Genomic DNA, 21,600 nt, shown 5'->3' on the forward strand with positions numbered 1-21,600 from the left:
TCTGTATTTAGGCTGAGAGAGGCTCAAGCATTGCCCCTCAGAGGTGCTGGTTGTAAGAATCCATCTCACTCCTTCCTGATGATCAGAGAGGTGTCTGGCACTACTGAAAATTGTGTTGCTTTGGTCCATGCTTGAATTTTTGTGCACCCAGACTGAGAGTTGTTGCCTAACAACTTTTATAAGAGAGCTTTTATTTTCAGTAACTTCCACCATAGATAGAAGATTTAGCTCTTGGACAATTGCTAGGGAAAGGAAAATCAGGAGTTAAGTGACAACACTGTCTAGAATCCTATGATCTGTCAGAAAATCTTTTCTTGCTGTAAATATTGCAATTGCTTTCTGCTAACCAGTGTTGCTAACCTGTACTAATTTCAATTTCCCCTTGCAGTAATGCGTAGAAATCCATTTGGGATGGACATTTGCTGTCGGAAAGGATCCAGAAGCCCACTCCAGGAACTGTATAATCCCACCCAGGTGAGTATTTTGTGGCTATAATTAAGTTTCCCAATCCAGCATACAAAGACTGTCTCTTTTGATGATATTTTGGTCTGTTTTTCTTATTTACATGCAACAGCTTCCTTCATTTGGGAGAACTGGTCCTGGAACCTTCAGGGTTTAGCTATAACAATCTGCAGTTTGAGTTGAAAGCCTGATTTTTAAACGCTTTTAGTCGTCTTAATGATGTGGACTTGTCAAAAATCTTTTCTTAGGAACCCAAAAGCCCTAGAAGAGTATACTTTTTAGATCTAGCTAGAAGCCAAGGCGTTGTGTTGACACAGACTGGCAGGGTGGGGTGACAGAATGTGACATGATCTACATGAGACAAGGAGTACAGTGAGACTGTAAATTGCAGTAATGCTACATGAGTATCATTTATATGGCTTTCGGATAGCCAGCTGCCTTTCCTGTCCTGGTCCATTGCTTGTATGAAGTCTAGACAAACACTGTAGCTCATGTTCGTCCTTATACTGTGTGCTATTCAGCACCTGACTGTCGTGGTAGGAGCTCAGGACCTCAGGTTATTGCTCTTCTTGTGACAAGCAGCATAGGAAAACTACCTGAAATTCATGCTCTTGTTTGCTCCTCTAGATCAATTTATTCCCTACATGTGGGCTGAATTGGCACATTCAGGAGAAGCATTTCCTGTTGGCAGCTGAGAGGAAGTGCTGCCATTGAGAGAAAATGCCAGCTGACTATTAAACATATTTATTAAAGTTTAACAACCGCCTATTATATATTTATCCATCAATGAGTACATTGAGTTTTACTAAATTGGCTATTAGGGAAAGTGACTATCCCAGTAAATCTAACTTGTTAGATTTAACAAGGCAGTAAATGTTTTAAATACTATTTGATTATGAAGAGACTCACTATATAGTGTGCAAAACGAAGTCTGAGGGATTTAAAGTATTTACATAAAGAATTGACAGCAACCCAAAGATATGTGATATCTGTTACGTAGCACAGTAAAGCTCCATTTGCTCGTTAGTGTTGTTTTTATGAACACAGGCTGACTTTCTAATTCAATTAGAATTCTGGGCATGGCTGGGAACATAAGTTTGTCATACTATTATCCTGCCCTTTATTGACCATTATGGGAGTCAGCATTTCATAAATGGAAACTGCATGCAGAAACCCTGAAGAGGAACAATCCAGTGCTGCAAAGGAAAACTATTATCATTTGCAGGTCAAATTTAAAGACTCTTTGCAGATGTTCAAGAGGAGAGGGTAAAGGAGAAGAAGCTGGCTGAGTAATTAGTCTCTCTGGGGTCTGGTGTGTGTCAGGCAAAACCTTTTGCCCTTTAACGTTATTGAAGGCCAAGCCGTAGGAAAGAAACATTCCTGTCCATGGAAGGGCCATAATCCCAGAGCCCTTGCAAACTTGGACAACTGAAAAGATTTCCTGAGCTTTCTGAATGAAGCAGGGGACATAGCTGGCAGCTCTTTCTTTTCTGTGTACCTTGACCAAGTGAACCATTAGCATCCCTTTCTGGGCTCACCTGTGAGCCAGACAGAAAGTCAATGTTTGAGGAAGTGCAGCAGTTCTGGCAGCTGATGTTGAACTAAAGAGATGGTGTTTCTCATGCAGAAGTGTTTCCATCAGCTTGCTGAATACCCATTTTTATGAAGCTTTTAATTTTTGTTTCTTTCTTTGTTTTTAGTTGGTGCTTGATTTTTTTGAAAGGGGCTTTGCATGCTGCCCTCAGTACTAGAGGGCCAGACAAACACGTGTATGCAATCTGGGAAAACAGTAACAAGAAAAGGCAGTGAGTAGAGGCTGCCAGAGAAAACAACAGTCTGGAGATGACACCTAGAATGCTTCATCAGATACATGGTTCATCTTTTTTTTTTTTTTTTTTTTTCCATTTGTGCCCAGAGACATGTCTGTCTCACCTTTCTTAAGGTGGTAGGTTAGAGACTGGGGTGTATTTTGGCAGGAGGGTGCTTGTTCCTCAAAAGTTCACCTGTACTTGCAAGGGTGGGGAGATGGAGATCGGATCTCTCATGTTTCCGTGCTGAAGCAGTCACAATCAGCCATTTGTAAAGTCAGCCCAAAAGTCAATATATAGTAAATGTGCAAGAAGACAAGGCCAGGCTGGATGGAAGCTCTAGTGGAAGGTGTCCCTGCTCATGGCAGCTGGAACAAGATGATCTTTGAGGTTCCTTCCAGCCCAAAACATTCTTTGATTCTACGAAGACATTTTTGGCCAAAATCTCGTCTCTTACTGATCTAGGTAATGGAAAAAGTCAGATCTTTAACCTCTGACTATCAGAAGCTGTTGGACTCCTGATGTGAATCCATGTTTCTCTCCTGGGTACCAGTGGCTGTGTGTGCCATCACAGAAACTCTCTGGCACTCAGTTTAGCTCCCTCAGAACAGCAGCAGAGCTGATGGAGCAGATATTTGTAGTTCAAAATAGTATGTGTAATATAAACACCACTGAAAGATGCCCTGAAGCTATGGGTTTGGATTAGTACAAGCTAGGTATAGCTGTGATTTTATAAAGGTAGGAAACTTTAAATTTGAGATGTATTAAGGGCCCATTCTGCCTTGCATTCTGTGTGCTCTTGGCTGTTCCCTGCCTGGGGAGGTGAGAGTTTGGCCATCAATTGAAGTAGGTGTCTGATAGGGTCAATACTCACTGGGTTTTTGGATGCTGTAATTTAACATGAATCAGGTTCTTCTAGTCTGTGTTTAATATCAAGTTGCACTGCCCTCATAAAACCAGATGGAGATAGGTTGATTTACACCAGCTGAGAATTTGACTCTGGTTATTTACTATCTTGACATGTAACAGCCTCTCTGATCCTGGCCTGTTGTTTCCTTCCATGGAGTTGAGCTGTTTGCAGATGCCATCATTTGTCTCTTGAATCTTTTTTGGCCTGGTGAATGATTGTGGAAAGGAAAGAGAAAGGAAAGGGAAAAAGAAGAGAGGGGGAAAAAATAAAAAAAATAATAGTAAAAAAAAAAAGGCATAAAGAAAGATTTGGCTTTGGGAAATTCAAATGTAGCAATGATCTGAAGGTGAGTGAATGGGTCTTTTGGTGTTTGTAGGAGCTGAATGTTAGGATTGCAGTCAGATTTTCAGAGGGCTAATTATAATTGTTCCTAGGTTTAGTGGAGAAAGAGAGGACAAATGGGTAGAGATAGAACTTGAATTAAGACTTGAGGAAGCATCCATGACAAAGTCTATGTGGTATTTACGCCTTAGCTGGGTGTCTGGCCTTGTGATTACTGCAAAAGTAAGAACAACAGGTTTGCTCTTTTGCCTGTGGTAATAAAGCAGAAAATGGGAAGTGCATTTGTCTGTGGACAAAAGATTTTTTCTCTAGGGCTTTCACTGCAAGATTTTTCGTGAGGACTAATATACCATGAGGGAAAGAAAAGTCAATATAACCGAACTGGTTTTACACCGAGTAAGTGGATTTCCAGGCTGTGGTCTCCCCATACACAGCAGGCAATGTGCAGCATGTCTCAGACCCTGTTATCTGTTGTTTTGTCTTTCATTTTTAGCTGGAGATTTAGTACTAAGCTGCAGAGATACCAGTGGCAAATTTTGAGGGCTGAAATTGATTGTTTATTTAATGAGTTTATTAAAAAGCCACATAATTATAAATGGAAAGAGGATTCAAACACACAACAAATAGGAAAGGAGAGAATGTGGATGTAACTGAACACAAATGAAGGGCCCTGCAGGAATGTGACACAAACTCGAATTTATCTTGGGTAGATTTCATGGTGTTTTTTTACATATGAAACCCCAGGAATTTAAGAATGTGGGTAAACAAATACTTGCAATACATATTCTTAGAAGACAACATAAAAAACTGTGTCTTGTAATTTGCATGGCTGTGTACAGCCCCACTGCTCCAAGAATAACAGATAATTGTGGGTCAGCCCATGAGCTGGAGTCACCAGAAGTTCAGAATTGGGTAACATTGCTCACACTTTCATGGTTAACATTGATCTGCGTGGTACAGTGAATGTGCTACTGAATTACAAGAAGTTTCAAACCAAAATAGACCAAATGTTAGAGGAATGGGAAATAATTGCATCTCTAAGGTCAAATTTTGTTCTTCTAGCTGTCAAGATTAACATTTAATTCTCATTAAATGCAAGTAGCACCATTGCTTAGTCTAACTGTCTAGGCTTCTGAGAGGAGCACAGAAGAGATAAAGTTGCGTATCCATCAGGATCCAAATCCAAAGATGGGTTTGTCTTTGTTGCTAGTTTGCCGTTGCCTAACTTTGGTTCATGAATCAGCCTGACTGTTTTGCTAAAGGTTGTGCTGTTTGCCATGCTACTTGCCTTTGCAAACATTTCTTTTTGTTGAGGAGAGATATTTCTATGTGTCTGCTTTTGGTGTAGCAGGTCTAGTGATTTGCTAAAATTGGAGAGTCAGAGCTGTAGACCATGTGTTTGCTGCTTTTGTGTTATGGAATTGCATTGGACTGGTTTGGTGCAGTCATTCCAAAATGATCCATTTCTTTCATTACTTCTATTTTTTTACCTACCTCTCCTTCCTAGCAGGAGAAAGGAAGTAAGTGAACTGGTGCCTTGCAGACAGTGTTTATACATCCTCAGTTCCTCAGGCCACAGATGCTGCTTTTGGGGAGCTGTCCTGTGGCTTAGACTGCCTTGATAGCATCAGGAAGTATGAACTTAGTTCAGCCCACATCACTCACCTGGGTTGTTGTTTCCCATCTTCAGTTGATTTTCACTCCCTAGGATGTCTCTGTGGGCTGCTGTACCCATTCCTGGACAGAGGTTTGTGGTCTGAGCTCGGTGTACACATCATCCACAGCATTTTGTATCAAAGGTTCCGATGCTTAGGAGCTGGTATTTCTGTCCTTGGTGAGCCTGAGGCGCTGAGCACCATGCGCTTTGTATCAGTGTGCTTTGGCATCTCATTCTCAGAACCACAACAACCAAAGAGCAGGTCAGTGAGTAGGATGAGAGGTCCAGTTCACCTGGTGGTTTGTCTTCAGCAGCAAGTGACCAGACTATGAGTGATAAAAAAGTCATTATACTCTTCCAGAGCACAACCTGTGGGTCATGAGCATCCTGAGACAGACTTGTGTTTTTGTCAGCTATATCATGCAAGAAAAGCCTGAGATGACTGACAATTACTATATCAGTCAGAAAGGGGAGAAAAAAAGTAGATCTCCAGAGTTACTTGCCAATTCCAGTAAGACAAGAAAATTACAGAAGCACTGTATGCCAGTGCTACCCATTATTTTTTCTCCAGTTTTCACATAGATATGTTCTGTGTTTCAGATTTCTTCCTTGAGACAGGCATATAGCTGTCTTGGGAAGTGAACTTTTGAATATGAGAAATAGTGCAGTTTATCCAAAGAACAGTATGTTAGAAGTTATTGATGCTTTGCAACCGAGTCATAAATATGTATGTGTCCTTAGTGAGGGCAAGAAGTGACCCAAAAGTTCTACCAGTACTGAAAACATATGTTGTTGTGTGATTGATGCTAATGTTTGTAGGCAAATCTGTGCAGATGATAACAGCATGGTAGGTACGGCTCATAATCACAGTATTTGATTGATCCTAGATTAAAAACTCCTGAATGGGAAAGGTACAGAATGGAGACATAAGGAGGAACAGTCGATATGCAACGCCAAACTTTAGGAACCTACTCCTGTTGGTAAACAACAACTTCATATGTAATTAGCCTCGTTTGCTGCAGCAAAATGCCTGCTGATGAAAGAGGAGATAATTGATTTACTCCGTGGATGACTTCTTATGCACAGACATTACTTACTGTCGTGCTTGAAGTCATAAAACAGCAGCTGGCCTGGGATGAAATATTACATTAACCTTAGCAGAAAAATTGCACTAGTGAGAATGCTTTGTTATTAATTACTGATTGCAAATGATAAGAGCTGGCTTTAGATGCTGAGGAAATGACTTGGGGAGGGGAAGGTTTCAGGTATGGTGTGCTTCATAGATCATTCATTGTGACATGATGGATACCTTTGTAAGTCAAGAGGAATTAATCAGACAAGTATGTACAGTAACTACGAGCACTCAAGGCTAGAATTATCCCCAGGACATGCTCATTCAAGTTCCTGCAGTACATTGGGATGAATTTTTGGGCACCTGTGTTTAATAAAAGACTTGTTACCTGCATGAAGTGAATGAAAATAGTCTCACTCAAAGTAGCTGAGATTTCCCAGACAAAAAAAGAAGCAGCACCTCTTTTTAATTTCTCCTGTCCTTGACTTGTGTTTTATTATTTTGAGAGTGTATGAGTTTTACTATAAAAGACTTCTGGAGGCATAAAAGTATGAGAGGAAAGGTTTAGTAATACAAGAGACATGGCCAAAACTAAAAGGGTTTTATGTGGTGGAGGTGAAAGAGGATAACACAGCTTTCAAAACTATCTGTATGCAATGTGTGGGCTTTCTGTTAGACAAGCACTTGGACAGCTGGGTGGAGAGAAGACCTGGACTCCAGCACTCTGACCTGGTGCCATTCAGTGGCTTTTTTGTGTTTAATTGTCTCCAAATCAGGCCTCTAGAGACCTGAACCATGTTGGTTCAGTCAAATGCTTGCTCTGAACTCAGTAATATTTAGATGGGACATCTCACCTGCCACTTTCTCTGCATTAAATTCCCCTTTTTTCTCCCCATTCTTAAGTTCTGGACCAGAAAAGCTTTGTAATCATACTTCAGAATGCGGGGGGTATGGCAATTTGGAGGAAGCAAAGGGCAGTGGGAGGATGTCAGTGTTTGCAAATAGCTGTAATGAGCACAGGTTTCTGCCCCTGGTCCCTGCAGAGCAGAGTGTCTCCTTTCTGTCTGTGCTCCAAGCATCAGAAACCATCCAAGTGCTCCAGCATCATTGCCCAAGTTGGTGTTTCCCAGTGTTCTCAGCCTAGACTTTGTAAACTGTAGCCCCTCTTGCTTGTTTCTAGTGCTGGTAGTTTTGGGGCAGCTTTCTCCATTGTGTGAAGGAAAGCAGCTGTGTTTGGTTAAACATCTGCCTTCTTTTCCCTGTGTTGGGTTTTGTTTTTTTTTAGTTGAAGAGGTTTCTTAACTGCAGCAGAGTTGTTGCCCACTTGTGACAGGGCCAGATGATCTCTAAATCCTGAGAGCCCAGCTGTAACCTCTCTCTCCTCTGAGGGACGGTAATGTATCCCAATAGATGTAACTATGAAAATCAGGGAATACAGACATACAGTCTGTCTGATATTTGTAATTCTTATTTACCTTAATTTTAAGGTGGAACAGAAGAAGTAGGTAAATTTGCAATTAGTTTCAAGGATTAGATTCCCCAAGTTGAATTTTTGCAGACTTAGCTGTATGTGATGCAGAACCTCAAGTTCTGTAAAATGGCTTGTAATATCCATTAATATTGTATGTAATGTCAATATGTAGTATTCATTCACGTTTTCACTTTGTACAATATAAATTAACCTAAAATAATGGAATGGGCTGCACCTTACCAAAGCTTTCTTCAGTAAAAGTACAATAATCTTCTTGTCTGTTTATGCAGTTGAATAATTCAGGAATGTTTCTCTGTGAATGCCAAGGATGCAGCAAGATTAACATACTGCCCTTTGAAAGATGTGGCTGCAGGAGCCAGTGTGCCTTTTGGGATTCCTGCACTAAGGAAATTCATGGTACTATGGGGAGACAGGCTGTAGAGTTTTTTGTACAAGTACCTAAATCATCCAGTCGAGCACAGATTATTTAAGGATGCTTTCTAAGGAAGTTTTTTTTTAGTTGAAGTTTGTGGGGAAGTGTAAGGTGGGTCAAGCCAGGTGCTGCAGTCCAGTGGCTTCCCATGCAGTGAGTCTGCTCTTCATGATTATGGACAGAGCTGAGCAGACTCTCAGGAAAATACAGAGTTTGTGGGTGGCTGAAGGCAGTTGCGAGTTTGGGCGGTGTTCTCCCAGTTGTAGTAGGTGGGAAACACTTGGGTTGGCTTGGAGTTAATCTCACAGGGTTGGGGAGTGTGTGTGGGCAATGATGGACTTGAGGTGATGCAGTTGTGTATCCCAGACTGGGCATGTACCCAGGTGACACAGTGCAGAGAGTGCCTTCAGTCTCTCCTATTCATGCTGTCATGCATTCTGAAGCTAAACAGAAGAAATGAGCAGGATTTCAGGCTGGCAGGCTCTTCATTAAGCTTCTGTCAGGATGATCATATATGAGGATGTAATAGAATAACAGCCCCGGCTGATTTAAGACCTTGTGTGCTCGTCTGTTGATCCAGTAAAACAGGAGAAAATTCTGCCATGCCCTGACAGTCTTGTTTGCTGACATCAAACCCTTGTGACAGCAGTAATTAACAGTTCACTGAATCCAGAGTACAAACTGGAGGGTCCTGGGCTACTCCTGCCAGTGTTCAGAGTGCTCTCACAGAGCCAGGAGCTGAAGCCCTGCAAACAGAGGATGAGTGCCCCATGCATGGGAGACACCCAGCTGCTGGTTGTTGGAGTTGTCCTTACATTTGTTTCTTTAATCATCAGACTGAAAGATTGGTTGTTTCTGTAATCATCACCTGAGCCAGCCACACTTAAAAATGCTTTTATTCACTAGTTTTCACACCTTGCTACTTACTCATATGAAATAGGTGAGGAAAGAAAGGGGAAAAAAAAGTATTTTTACAACGTAGTACCTATACAGCATTTGAACACAACAAAAAAGTATTTGTATTGTGTATGTCTTTTTTTTTTCCTCTATAGATAAAATAGTACCTATCACACTGAGGCCACTTCAGGAGGTCACTTGGTTTATTTACTTGTTGCAGGTGTGTATTCTAGTGTGGAGGGGATCTTGTATTTGAACCATTCCTATGTTCATGAGGCAATGGCAAAATACAAGGGGTGGAATGAAAAAAAAAAATTTCCTTCACAGTGATGCTTTTGTGTTGTTGCATTGGAAGGAGGAATGGCTTTTTATTCCAGGTTTCCCAGCCTGCTCAGTGTAGATGTTTCTATCAATTTATAACCTTGGGAGAAAAGTGAAACTTGATCTATTGAAAATTGATAGCAAAACTCCTAAAGAGGCCAAACTTTGAGTTAAAAGATCTCATCCAGCGGATCAGAAAGGAGCTATATTTGTGAGTATTTTTTTATCTGTCCTTTCATCATTCCACACATTCTATTGCATTAGAAAGTACTGAAGGTCTTATTCCAAAAATATTTCCCCCTTTTTTTCCCCCAGTAGTGACATAATAAATACAGCCAAATCAAAGAGAGTTGGAAAATTTACAGTGCACTGAAATTGATGCGTATTTCTGGTGCCTGGAAAATCCAGGAAGGAGTGTTCCTTTCTTTTCAACCTTAAATCACATCTGAACAGTATTCTGAGTGTTGTCCAGCACAGGGCTAAAAGCAAAACATAACATCCAAGTTTTAGAGGAACAGTAAAAAATGACAGTGTCCCCACAGTCAGATTGCCTGGCTGCACAGCAAATTAGCAACCTCTGTTGCTATCAAATTCATGCCTTAGTATAAATCTTTTCTCTTCTCCCTGTAAATGTGGGCTCAGACCATTTCAGACAAGCACCTGGGGATTAGTAGGAGGAAGTGAATATTAATTCAATTAGAGGACAGAAGATGAACTTACAATCTGGCATGGGGAATTGACATTGGGAGCAAGTAACAAAGACATCTCTATAGCTAGGAGAGGACAGTTTCATCTGTTCAAGTCAGACTTGGCTTTTGCCTTGCATACATTTTACTTATGAAATAGTGGTTGAAGGAGTTGTATTTACATAGCAATATAGTTAGTGTCATATTTTGTGAACTGAGCCTGGCTGACAATAGATAGATGAAAGATCTGGAGAGCAGATGCATATTGGTAGCTTTCAGTTCATTTTGATACATTAAACATTCATAAAAAGCTCAACTGAAGGAGAATGAACCAGTAAGGGGAAGCTGAAATCACTGGTACTTCTCCAAAAGTGTAACATCTTACCTAATGTAAGTTGAAAGAAGGTTTCTGTGGGGAAGGTGAGATATGCAGTATTAGGCACTGGTTTCTTTCTGTAAGAGATTGTTGTGCCAGTGACATCTCTCTATAAAGTAATAGCCGAAAGTCACAATTCTGAGCACAGGAGAGGCTTTTTTGTTCTTTTTTTTCCATAACTTTGGACCTAAAAAAGCATATCCATGCACTTTCTTATTCTTAAATGCCATGTATTTACAGCCTGGAAACAAATCCTTTCACACTGCATTTTCCAGGCAGGAGCACACTGTCACTATGGGAGTAAGCCCTGGATCTGTAGGCTTTTCTCACCCCTTCTACAACACTCTCATTTGTGCATAATTTTCTGCTAATCTCAGTCTTCATCTGAAGAACATGGGCACTCTGCTCAAGCTCCCTGCCTGATGCTCAGTCAGGAATCTGCAGAGATGCTTGTGTCTCATCCCTGTCCCTGCACAGTTTCTAGCTCAGGTAGGGCTTGGACTCTGGCAGGAACTCAGGGGTTCTGGGGTAACTCTAAAAACGAATGCCATGTGCATATTCAGATGCGTGGTTGTATTTGGTAGGAAATGTCACAGCACAGACAGCTCTGCACTGACAGAGCGATGGAGGAGCACAACTCACACAGCAAACACAGCTCCCAAACAGCCTCCTGAGGCTCAGTTACTCTGCAGGGTGGCTCACTGTAGGGATAGGAATGATCCTGCTGCTTTCTCTGCAACTGTTTTTGTCTTCTTTATTTCATGCAAACCTGGGTTAATAACTGTTGCTGAATTTGCAGCTGTGTGAAGGGGTGTCTCCTTGCCAAGACCTACTTCTCTGTTCTTTCCATTCCTTCCTGCCATTTCCTCCATCCCTGAAGTCTCCTTCTCATCCTTAGTCCTTCTCAGACTTCAGCTCTACTCAGTCTCCCTCACCCATTCCTACTTTTTCTCTTACAAAAATGAGTATATTTTTTGCATGAATTACTGTGCAGGTTTATGGTCATGGCTTTGTCAGAAAGTGGTGGAGCCACACAGTGAAAGGAGGCACTTCTCCCTCTGAAAATTACACTCTTGTTTATTTGTTTATTTTAGGCAACTAGGGTAAAAACAAACCAGCTAAAAGAAAAACTTGTATCTGTTTACTGGTAAAAATATCATGAAAGCGTGTTACCAAAGTAATGACAGGCTAGGTGTTTATTTAAATGGAGGGAGCTAGAAAACAAGTAATGCAAGACCTACGGTTTCACCTCCAACAGCCACTAAAGAAGTCATGGGACGCTGAGATGTAAATGCATTGAGGGGGTTTGTTTTCAAAAGGGATGTAACAGATCTCTCCCTGAGATTATGATCCCTGAATCACACAACCACTGATCTGGCATGGGAAGATTGGTGGAATCTTCAAGCATCACTGCTGTGCCTTACACAGAGTATCATGTGCTGGTCCCCCTTTGAGAGACCCACTTCAATTTTCACTTGGGCTGTTAAGTAAGTTACTATATAAAATATTGACACTGAAGGAAGAAAACTGCCTTTTTACCCAAGTGTAAATGATCTTGAAACAAAATACGTGGGATAAAAGAATGATTTCTTAGGCAGGTTTAATGAATAATTGATTTTTGCTTCTCATGACATTATCGGTGTAATTAAATCTGTGGCTAAAGAAGTGAGACAGAAGGTATCATCCGCTAAGACACTGAATCTCTTTATCCCACCACTGGCAAAGTACTGTCATCTGTTATTAAAGGCTCTCCTGCAGTCATGTGGGTTCAAGATCTGTCTTGTCACTAACAAGTTGTTCTTGTGTAAGTACCAACATGATAAAAATCCATGTGTTCAATCTGTTACCCGCATCCAAAAATAACCTAAATAAGCTTCCTTCCCTGCTAAACCCACTCCTGTCTTTGGAAGCTGTGCACAGAAATGATTCTTGCTTTGTGCAGGTTGGCTTTGTGCATGGTATGTGGATATTGGTGTGTATTTCCAGTTGACCTGTCACAGAACTATGGGTGGTCACTAACTTGGGTCACTCACCAGGCCCCACCAGATGGTTGCTGTTGTGATTTCCTTTGCCCTGCTACAAGCATGTTGAAAAATCAGGCCTGAGCAGGGAATATGAACAGGGAATAGGAAAGTAGTCTGAATGCAAATGGGCTTGGCCAGTGTGTGTATCTTCAGAAAATATACTTATATGGGATTGTGGCTTCTTCACATGGGTTCTGCCTTGGAGAAGTGGGGTGTGGAGGGTAATTGCAGAGGCCAAGCAAGGATAAAACTAAAGGCAAGGGCTCAGTCTGCAGTTGCAGACACCGAAAGTGCATTGATTTAGAAATTTGAGGATTATATATCTATTACACTTGTCAGCTACTCTTGCTTTATTTTGCAAAATTAACTCGGAGAAGCAGTTTTTGACTTTCCTCCAAGTAACATCTCCTGGACACTGCAGCGGTCTCCTGGAATAACTCAGTCCCTTGTGAATCCTCAGTCATACACATCAGCCTCATATCCCTGACACAGTGAACTGCCAGAGCGTGTTTCACTGCAAAGCTGCAAGTCCACATGGAATAGGAAATCTAAACGCTGTACTGTGTGGTGGGTCAGTGTGTAGGTGATGAAATGGCCCCATGTATTTTGAAAGTCAGTGGAGATCTTTTTGCAGATGTCAGAGCAGCCCATTGTATCACACATAAGGAGTCTCATTCAGTGGATACTGAAGTCAGAAAGACTCCCCTGTGGCTTAGTTTGCCTTGGGGGCAGTCCCTTAGTTTCAGAGACTTAGGGAAATGCTCCACTCACATTGTCAGCAGCTCAGATTGTGTTATAAATACTGCACTGAGCAACTGTTCCTGGAGAACTCCCGTCTGTTCGGCGATACTCAGCCCTGCGTACCGCAGCGCGTGTCCCCAGAGTGTGGCAACACTAATGCTTTCCTCGAATCACCAAATCACTGTCTAAATGATGATACAGTAATCAGCACCACATCAAAGTCGCTGCAGCAGTGGCCTGGCAATGTGTAGTTCTTGTTCCTGCCATGCTGCAGGATGTTCAGCCAAAGCCTGAGCTGGTTTGCACCATCAGCACACCGTGCATCCTAATAGTAGTTCTTCCATTAGTGCTTTTCTTCATCAGATTGTTGTGTCTCTGATACATTTGTGATGCTTGTAACAGTTCTGCCTGTTTATCTGTTTCTTAGGGGCACATTTGTGGTATAATTATTGTCTGCATAATGGTTTGATCATAAAAAATGACAAGTGTAATTACTGGTTACAAGTTAAATTGTGCATCTACCAAAACTACACAGCTGCCATGTGATGTACCTCTTAAATTCCTCCCTAACTTGAAGGCAGGCCAAGTAATTGCTCCTTTCTATAATTATCTAAGATGTACCCGTTTGATTTTTGTGACAGATATCTTTGTCATGACAGCCTCCACCAATATATCCTGTCTGAAATGTTCATCTAAGTGGCTTCAGGGAGAACCAGTGTTTGTGTGGAGACCTTAATGGACCATGGGCAAACTGCTTTCTCATGCACAAATATGAACATGAGTGTGTGCATGCCCCAGCTGCTGCTGAAGTCTATGAATGAGGGATCTGCTCAGTCCTGCCAATAGATTTTGTACCAGTCTTGAAAAGGGATGGTTTTGTATGCCCAGTGCTTCATTATGCATACAAAATACGCATTAGTAAACCTGCATTTCAATTCCACAAGATGTGCTTGCATGACTGGCTATAGATGGCTTTTCTGTACTCCAGCTGCCGATCTTTGAGCTGAAACAAGTATTTCTCAATAGGAAGAGTAATTGTTTCAGCTCAGAATTAAGTGGCTAATCATTAGGAATTCAATTGGCATGAAATGCACAACATTAATCATGATGCACTAACGTGTCAATGATGTGGATGTAGGGTGTGTGCTCCACTGAAATCCGCTAATTGATATATCTGGTTTTTATTGAAAAGGATTAATGTGGGTTCTGTTGTTAAGCAGGATATGGGAGTGTCAGACCTGCAGGGGTTTTAAGGAGACTGCCCTGCTGTTCAGGGCACACATTAGTGAGGGCTGAAACCCTTAGAAAGGTATCTTTTTTCCTTTTTCTTTCTTTTTTCCTGAAATCTGATATTAAAATTGCCACCAAAGATGAATCTTGAATAAAGTACTGTCCCTACCTTGAGTATCCCTTATGCTCTGACACGGGAGTCCCAGCACCAGAGAGCCAGAGTCCTGCACCTGGGGCTGTTTCTGCGCATTCTTGCTATTGCCAGTGTTACCCTGAAATGTTTTTGATCTCTGTTCTGAAACTACTGTGAAAATATGATACTATAAAATAACAAGTGTTGATTAATATTAAGCTGAATAACATCTGGTTTATTCTAAATAATTCAGATTAAAATGTTGCTATTTCTCAGTATTGTGGAAAATTCCCTTCTTGCTAAGCAGCAGTTACTGCATGTCTCTGAAACAAAATTATTCCTTGTGTTCATTTGCTTTTCAGCCATGTGAACTACCGTGTTGAGAATTAAAAAAAGTCTCCTATGTTTAGTGCCTGAGGGCACAAATGTAACCTGTTCAAATATCATTCTTCAATTATCCTTTGAATCATCTGCCTTCCAACTCTTCTCAGATTCCATAAAATACCCTTCTGACTACCTATCACAAAATAGTGCATCTGTTCTTTCAGTTCATTTCCCTAAACTGTAATCAAGCACTGTCTGTGCAGTAAAAATGAAAAGGAATGTCTATCTGGAACAGCATTCTTCACTTTTATTATTGGAAAATGCATTAATATTCCCTTATCAAACATATCCATTTAACAAATCATTCCATTTCCTTCCATCTTAGGCTATTTTTAAAAGAAAAATGCACAGAAAGCCATTCTTTCCTGATCATAAAGGCCAAGCTTGATTTATTTCTTATTCTTGTAGTTTCATGAAACCTAAGAATAGATTATGGTAAATAGCCTATTGACCTCTCTTTTGTTGAAACATAGTTAAAAGATTATAGGCTCTTGCTAAATCTGGTCTAAGCTGCCATTTATATTAAGGCAGTGTAGCAAGAGTGTTAATGGAAATTATTTTTAGGCTTAGGGTAAAAACTTGTGTGTCTTAGGTTGAAGTCTGTTTCCAGCGTGGTTACTGCAATTAGAAAAGCGTGTGATTCCTCCAGGTTTCTGGTGATTTAGTATTGGGGACAGGCACTCAAGCATTTCAGAAAGTGCTTCCTTTTCTGTCTCCACTCAGAGGAAAAGAAACAGAGGGAGCACTTCAACTACTCAACTTGGAGGCTTTTTTTTTTCCAGTTGACGTGGGGGCTTTATGAAGTTCCTTGAGTAGGGAAGGACTTTGCAGCCCAGGTGCCTTAGTCTGCCAAATCCAAACAGCATCATTCTGCATCCACTCTGCCCCCTTCCCGCTGGCATAAGGCTTACACCAAGTTGGGGGCAGAGCAGGGCTGGCCCGAAGCAGCCACAATTGGGTGCCTTCTTGTAGGTCCTTGCAAGGCAGCAGCAATATCCAGATGTGTCTGACTGAGGTTTGCTTTTGGACAGATTCCAGCCACATCTTTCCAGGCAGGATCTGTCCAGCTGCAGGAAGTGCTGCTCTGTGGTCCAGCTGTCTGAGGTATGAGGAGAAGTGGTGGCCACCCACCTTCCCCAGCAGCAAACACTGGCTCTCCAGGGCTCCATCCTGGCACTGTGTGTGCTGGCACTCAGGAGCTGCTGCTGTGCTGCACCAAAGAGAGCTAGACAGTCCCAGGGGAGCAGAGGATCTCCTTCAGTGATGGCCAAGCACCATTAAAAAGCTGTGTATCGTGCCTGAGGTCTGTTTAGCTCAGGAAGAAGGGGAACATTTATTAGTTTTAAAGTAATTAGTCACTTGGTGTTGGTGTTGGTTTTCCCAAAAGACTGAGATACCATGGGTTTTCTGAGATTCCCAAGTGCCTAGGATGTAGGCACTTAAAAATCTCACTCAGGGAGTCTGGAAGGCTGTTAAACCATTTATTAACATCATTTTTGGTAGGCACCCAACAGTGTTAAAGCTGGGCCTGGGATTTGGGGCAATCAGCAGCACCTGGGGTAGAGAAGGTCTTGTTACATTGGCATGTGAGATGCTTGGTCAGATCAGTACAGAAGCAAACCACTCAGCTCCTGCTCAGACAGAGCCTATAAATACATTCAATTAAGGGAAGACAACTGTATGTTCATGTTCAAGGCAGTATTCAACTTCATGCAGTGTTTGGCTCCATTAATTATCAGCCTTTGACTGTTCTTGCAAGTGCTGAAATCCCAAGGAAAACATAAGGTCCATTAAGACTCACTGCTTCCCCAGGCATACAGATAGCACACAGTGTGCAAGCACTAGGATTCCCAAGCTGGTTTTTTTAGTCTTGAAACATCACATGTGTACTTATTCTAATATGTCTGTAAAAAACAAAACCAAAAAGCCAATCGCACAAAAAGCCAGAAATTGGGAGAAAAATAAGATTGTGGTGAAATGAAGAGGGTTTTTTGAGCACTAGCAGCTAGTAAAATTTAAAATCCATGATTATTCAGTAGCTAAGGAAAATAAAGCCATGGCAGGGGAAAAAAAAAAGTCCTGCTGATATGCCCTTTTAGAACAGAGCTAGCATCAATAATTCTTGCTCTGTGCATTAAGTTTTAATGTGTAGACAGGCACTCTGTGCATAGCAGGGTGTCTGTGGAGTCATCAGTGAGAGCTAATAAATGCCTGTCATATAAAGAATACATTACAGAGGGAGCCAAGTTAAGTGAATCATTTAGTTACCATTAGTCATTTTTCATTAATATTTTTAACTGTAGTATTATCCACTACGCATTAGGTAGGATAGAGAGGATAATGCCTGTGATGTACTTTATCCTAAAAACAGATTTTTTCCAAAATTATGTGTTGTTGGTGGGGATGAACGTTTCAGCTGTGATCTCAATAGTGTCTTTTTCAAAATTTATTTAAGACTACAGGAACCCAGATGGGAAAGGAAATAATTTCATCACATGGCTTGGCATTAACCAGCACTGGCCATTTACATTAATGGCAATTGAATAGTAATAACTGTGCTGGGAATGGAAATATCCATAAGCATGTTTAATGCTGGGTATTAAAAATAGCACTGGAAAGGAATTTCCACAATAGCAAATGCATTATTCCAATCTGGTGTGTTCTGTTCTGGGATATGCATCTGCTCCCATGATCCTGTTCAGCTGTGACCTTTGAAGCACGGCCAGACTGGGACCACTGGGGCCAGAGGTGGGAGAGAGCAGGGAACTGCCCATGACCCTGCAGGTTCTGCTCTGGGCTCGAGTCACTGCTGGGCAGGATTTCCTTTCCTGGGACCATGTTCACCTGAGGGCTGGATGAAGCTGGGGTCCTGACAGTCAGTCAGCATGGAAGAGTTACAAGAATAGTATGTTGGATCTTACTTACATGTATAAATTTTTCCCTAGGATAATGTGCTTCTGCCACTTCACACTTTCTCCTTTTTATCCGTTTGTTTGTTTTTTTGGTTTTTTTCATTACTGTCTGTTTTAGACTCAGGGATTCTGATTTCTAAATGTAGTAATAGCATTGTTGGGCATACATGTGAAGATGTATCCTTCCCAAGAAGTCAAGCATTTAACATTTAATTTAAGCATTTAGACAGAGAAAGAGGTGCATACTTGAGGTATGATATAAAGCCTTATTAGCATGGATTTAAGATTTCTCTCAAATTTGCATCATTCTCAACTTACATCAGTAATGTTCCACTTCTAAACCTACTCTCCAGTAGTCACAGAGGCTCCAAGGAGACAGGGAAGAAATTAAAATAAATTTTAGAAACTCTTACAAATTACTTCACACAGCTTTTTCTCAACTGTGACAAAATTGAAAGTGAAGTTTGATGGTTCAGTGTCTCTGAAAGTTAGAAAGGGATGTTGTAATTCTCTTTGGAAGAATGAGATGCTGCCTTTTAAAGCATCAAAAGCTTTGGTCTCTGCTTTTGATGAGTTGTGAAATATCAGCTCCAAAACATGTAATTGTCTTGGAACTAAAATTTGCACATATTCCAGCTCAGGCTAATATTATCCAGTGGTAAATGAATTTGCACTGTAGAGGGAAATACACACAATTTTTATTTGTGAAGTAAATTGCTCTTGCAACTATTATCTGTGTTAAGTGCCCCAAATTATTTTATTCTGGATGTTCCAAAGGTAATTTACTCGCACGTATGGGCATGAATTTTTTATTTTCTGAAGGATGCAGAGATGTCATGGATTTAACCACAAATCAGATATGTTACAGCATCTGTTGCTGTTCCCTCAGGACAGGCAGACAGGCAAGAAGACCAGTATCCAGCCATCAGTTCCTTGAAGTAATTTTCTGTGACTGAAGTAATGCTGTGTCTGGAGGATCAGAACGCGTGTTCATGGCAAGTGGGACTGCAACCATGATGTTTCTTCCTATGCACCACTGAATGACTCCTAAAATTTCATCTAAATTTTAGGAGTTTAAATTTAATCTAAATTTTAACGCTCTGTCTGGTGCAGAACTAACCTTTGTCTTTACTGCTTGATTTTAGAGAAAGGAGGTGATGCAGAGAATGCCAGTCAGGTACTGTTGTATGAGCACTGTGGTGGAAAGCTGTGATTAGGATATGGCTATAAATCTGTAGGGGAGGTAAATTTAAAAGATGCTATCTAGCAGTAGCCAATTTGCATATCAGATGAATCTCAGGGAAAGTGATTTGGAGACATAAATATTCTACCTTTCTGGACTGTGTCTGTGTGCTGACTATCACCACCAATGGCTTCTTTAATGAGTAGAAATATTTCACTGTTTCACATTCTCCAGGGCTTAATTTTTGTAAGTGAACTGCTGATTCAGTTCTACCCCACAAAATAACTCTGTTTGGCAATAATTCAAGGCTAAAAATGTGAGCTGTAACTGCCTGCTCTTTATCAAACAAGCAGTTACACAGAACAGTGCATCATTCCATCAAGCAATCTTAAAATTCTTCTAATTGTGTTTTAGAAGGTGAAAAATTTCTCCTGGTTCTGCTTTTGTTCCTCAGTGGCTCCCAGTACCCTGGCTGTGGGCAGCCCACTGTGATGGCTCACTGTGGTAGTGTCTGCAGGCTTTGAGGGGTCAGGCTTGGTGAGGAAATGCTAAGATGATTTTCTTGTTACTGAGCTTATCAATCCTTTAACCAGACTGAATCATCTGGCTGGGCCTTGATCTGCATTCTATGTCCTTTCCCTCATTTGGCAGCCACTCAGCACTAAAGGTTTGTCTGGAGTGTTACACAAGGCCCTTTGTACATTCCTACTTCATCTGTGTATCATTTGTACTTCAGCTCTTACATAGAGATCTTACGATAAGATCTAGATTTTTGACCTTAAGACTGGGATGGACCACTTTGTCATCGAAGACCTATTTAAGATCTGCACATCTTAAATTTGAAAGCACTTGTCTTTGTTCAGCCCCAAGTTTTGGTGGTGCTGATGTTCCTAACTGTATTCACGTGGCCAAGCCCACCCTTCACTTGCCACTGGTAAGGTAAGAGTGCCACTGAATTAAATGGTCTTTGGATGGAATACTCTGGAGGTGCTGAGAGGAGCCTGTGTTTCCCCCATGTGCTCATTTTTGAAGCTGTGGTGCAGGACAGAGGTGAAGGTATTTTCTAGGATTGCTGTAAATACTTCAGGCAGCCAGCACTGTGGAGAATTTGAAAGTGCAATTCTGATATAAAATAGCTGCTGCACAAAAATGTTAACTATGTGGGTCCTGTGCTCTCAGCTGATGCTGGGAGGGGCTTCTTGAGGTTCTAGTTTTGAAGCTCCATTTGGGTTCTGAAAACTGTAAAAATATTTATCTCTTCCTTTTCTTCTGCCCCCCCCTCCCCTTTCCCCCTCCAAAATGTAATAAAAAAAAAAAGGTTCAATGGCCCAAATAAAACCCACAGGGAGGCTGGTGCAGGCTCTAAATTTTCCAGCTTGGTCTATTTTTGCCCTCATTGCCACCGTCTCAGAGGTGGAGTGCAATAACTTGGCTCAACTCCTTGTCTTTGGTGTGCCAGTAATTGTCTGAGTCTGAAATACTCTCAACAGGATTGTTTGGTGGTAGAAAAGCAGAAATAAGGTGTAAGCTGGGCCTTTTTTACCAGGACTGATTCTGAAGAGTTATAAACAGTAAAATCCTGCAGGAAGTCATATGTTGGAGCTTGGGCTGTATTTTTAATCACTTGGCATTGTGTACAAATAAGCAGGTTTGTGAAGTACAGTGGTGCTGTATTTGCATTAATGCTTTTCACAACTAAGGCATGTTTCAAAGGAAGAAAATTCTCATTTTTAGCTTCTGTAAAAGCCTCATGTTGGTTTCATTATATGGGTTGATACACAGTGATCACCATTAAAAAATTGAACATTTACTACCATTTCAAGGCTAAACCTAGAGTAACACAGGATTTCCCTGAATTTGGAATATTTAATGCTTCTGCTAGTTGAGACACTGTGATCTGATAAGCAGTGATCTCTGTAGATAGCCATATAAATTAATATCTAAGCTCATACGGAAAACATGTTCTTCATAGATAATTCTGTATCTTTTGATAAAAACCTTGAAAAACACTGGCAGAATACCATTTCTCTTGCTTGGTTGTTTTTCCTTGTTATTGCAGACATCCTTGCAAACCCAAAATGGAAGTCCTAAAAATTGCATTATGCTGTCAAGCTATGGCACAGCAGTACAGTTGTTGTTTTATCATTGGCAGCTGCTTCTGTACATAATGACTTCTAAGCTATACCCCTACATTTGAGCAGTGTGCAGTAAATCATGTATTCTAAATCAATTTAAAATGGAACAGAGATGAGATTCCTACCTGTTAACATGGAACTAAGAAGGGATTAATAAAGCCTAAAAGAGGAAGTCTTTGAGAGCCACTGAGATCATAAATAAGGTTTATAGTTCCACCTCCCCCCCACAAATGGTTAGGAACCTCTGGTACTTGCGCAATAATTTTCAGTGCAGTAATTTTCAGTCTCACATAGGGTAGAATTGCATTTATCAGGTGTTATTCCTGTTGTCTACTTCCTGAACTCTCTCTTTTTGACCTTTTTTTGGTGAGTTGGCTGCTTATGAGACACCTCTCCATTACTGTTTAAAAATCCTGCGCTCAC

The 21,600-nt window shown here is 41.0% G+C and overlaps 1 protein-coding gene across 2 annotated transcripts in view; it reads left to right on the top strand.

Moving 5' to 3' along the window:
* The window catches only part of LOC131592173 (carbohydrate sulfotransferase 11), a 154,376-nt gene that overhangs the window by 65,251 nt on the left and 67,525 nt on the right, over positions 1-21,600 (top strand). For both annotated transcript variants that reach the window (XM_058863498.1, XM_058863497.1), the window contains exon 2: positions 389-474. In XM_058863498.1, the coding sequence (XP_058719481.1) occupies positions 389-474 (86 nt within the window). The remainder of the gene's footprint in view (positions 1-388; positions 475-21,600) is intronic.

Source organism: Poecile atricapillus, chromosome W, assembly GCF_030490865.1.
Source record: "Poecile atricapillus isolate bPoeAtr1 chromosome W, bPoeAtr1.hap1, whole genome shotgun sequence".
Lineage (NCBI taxonomy): Eukaryota > Metazoa > Chordata > Aves > Passeriformes > Paridae > Poecile > Poecile atricapillus.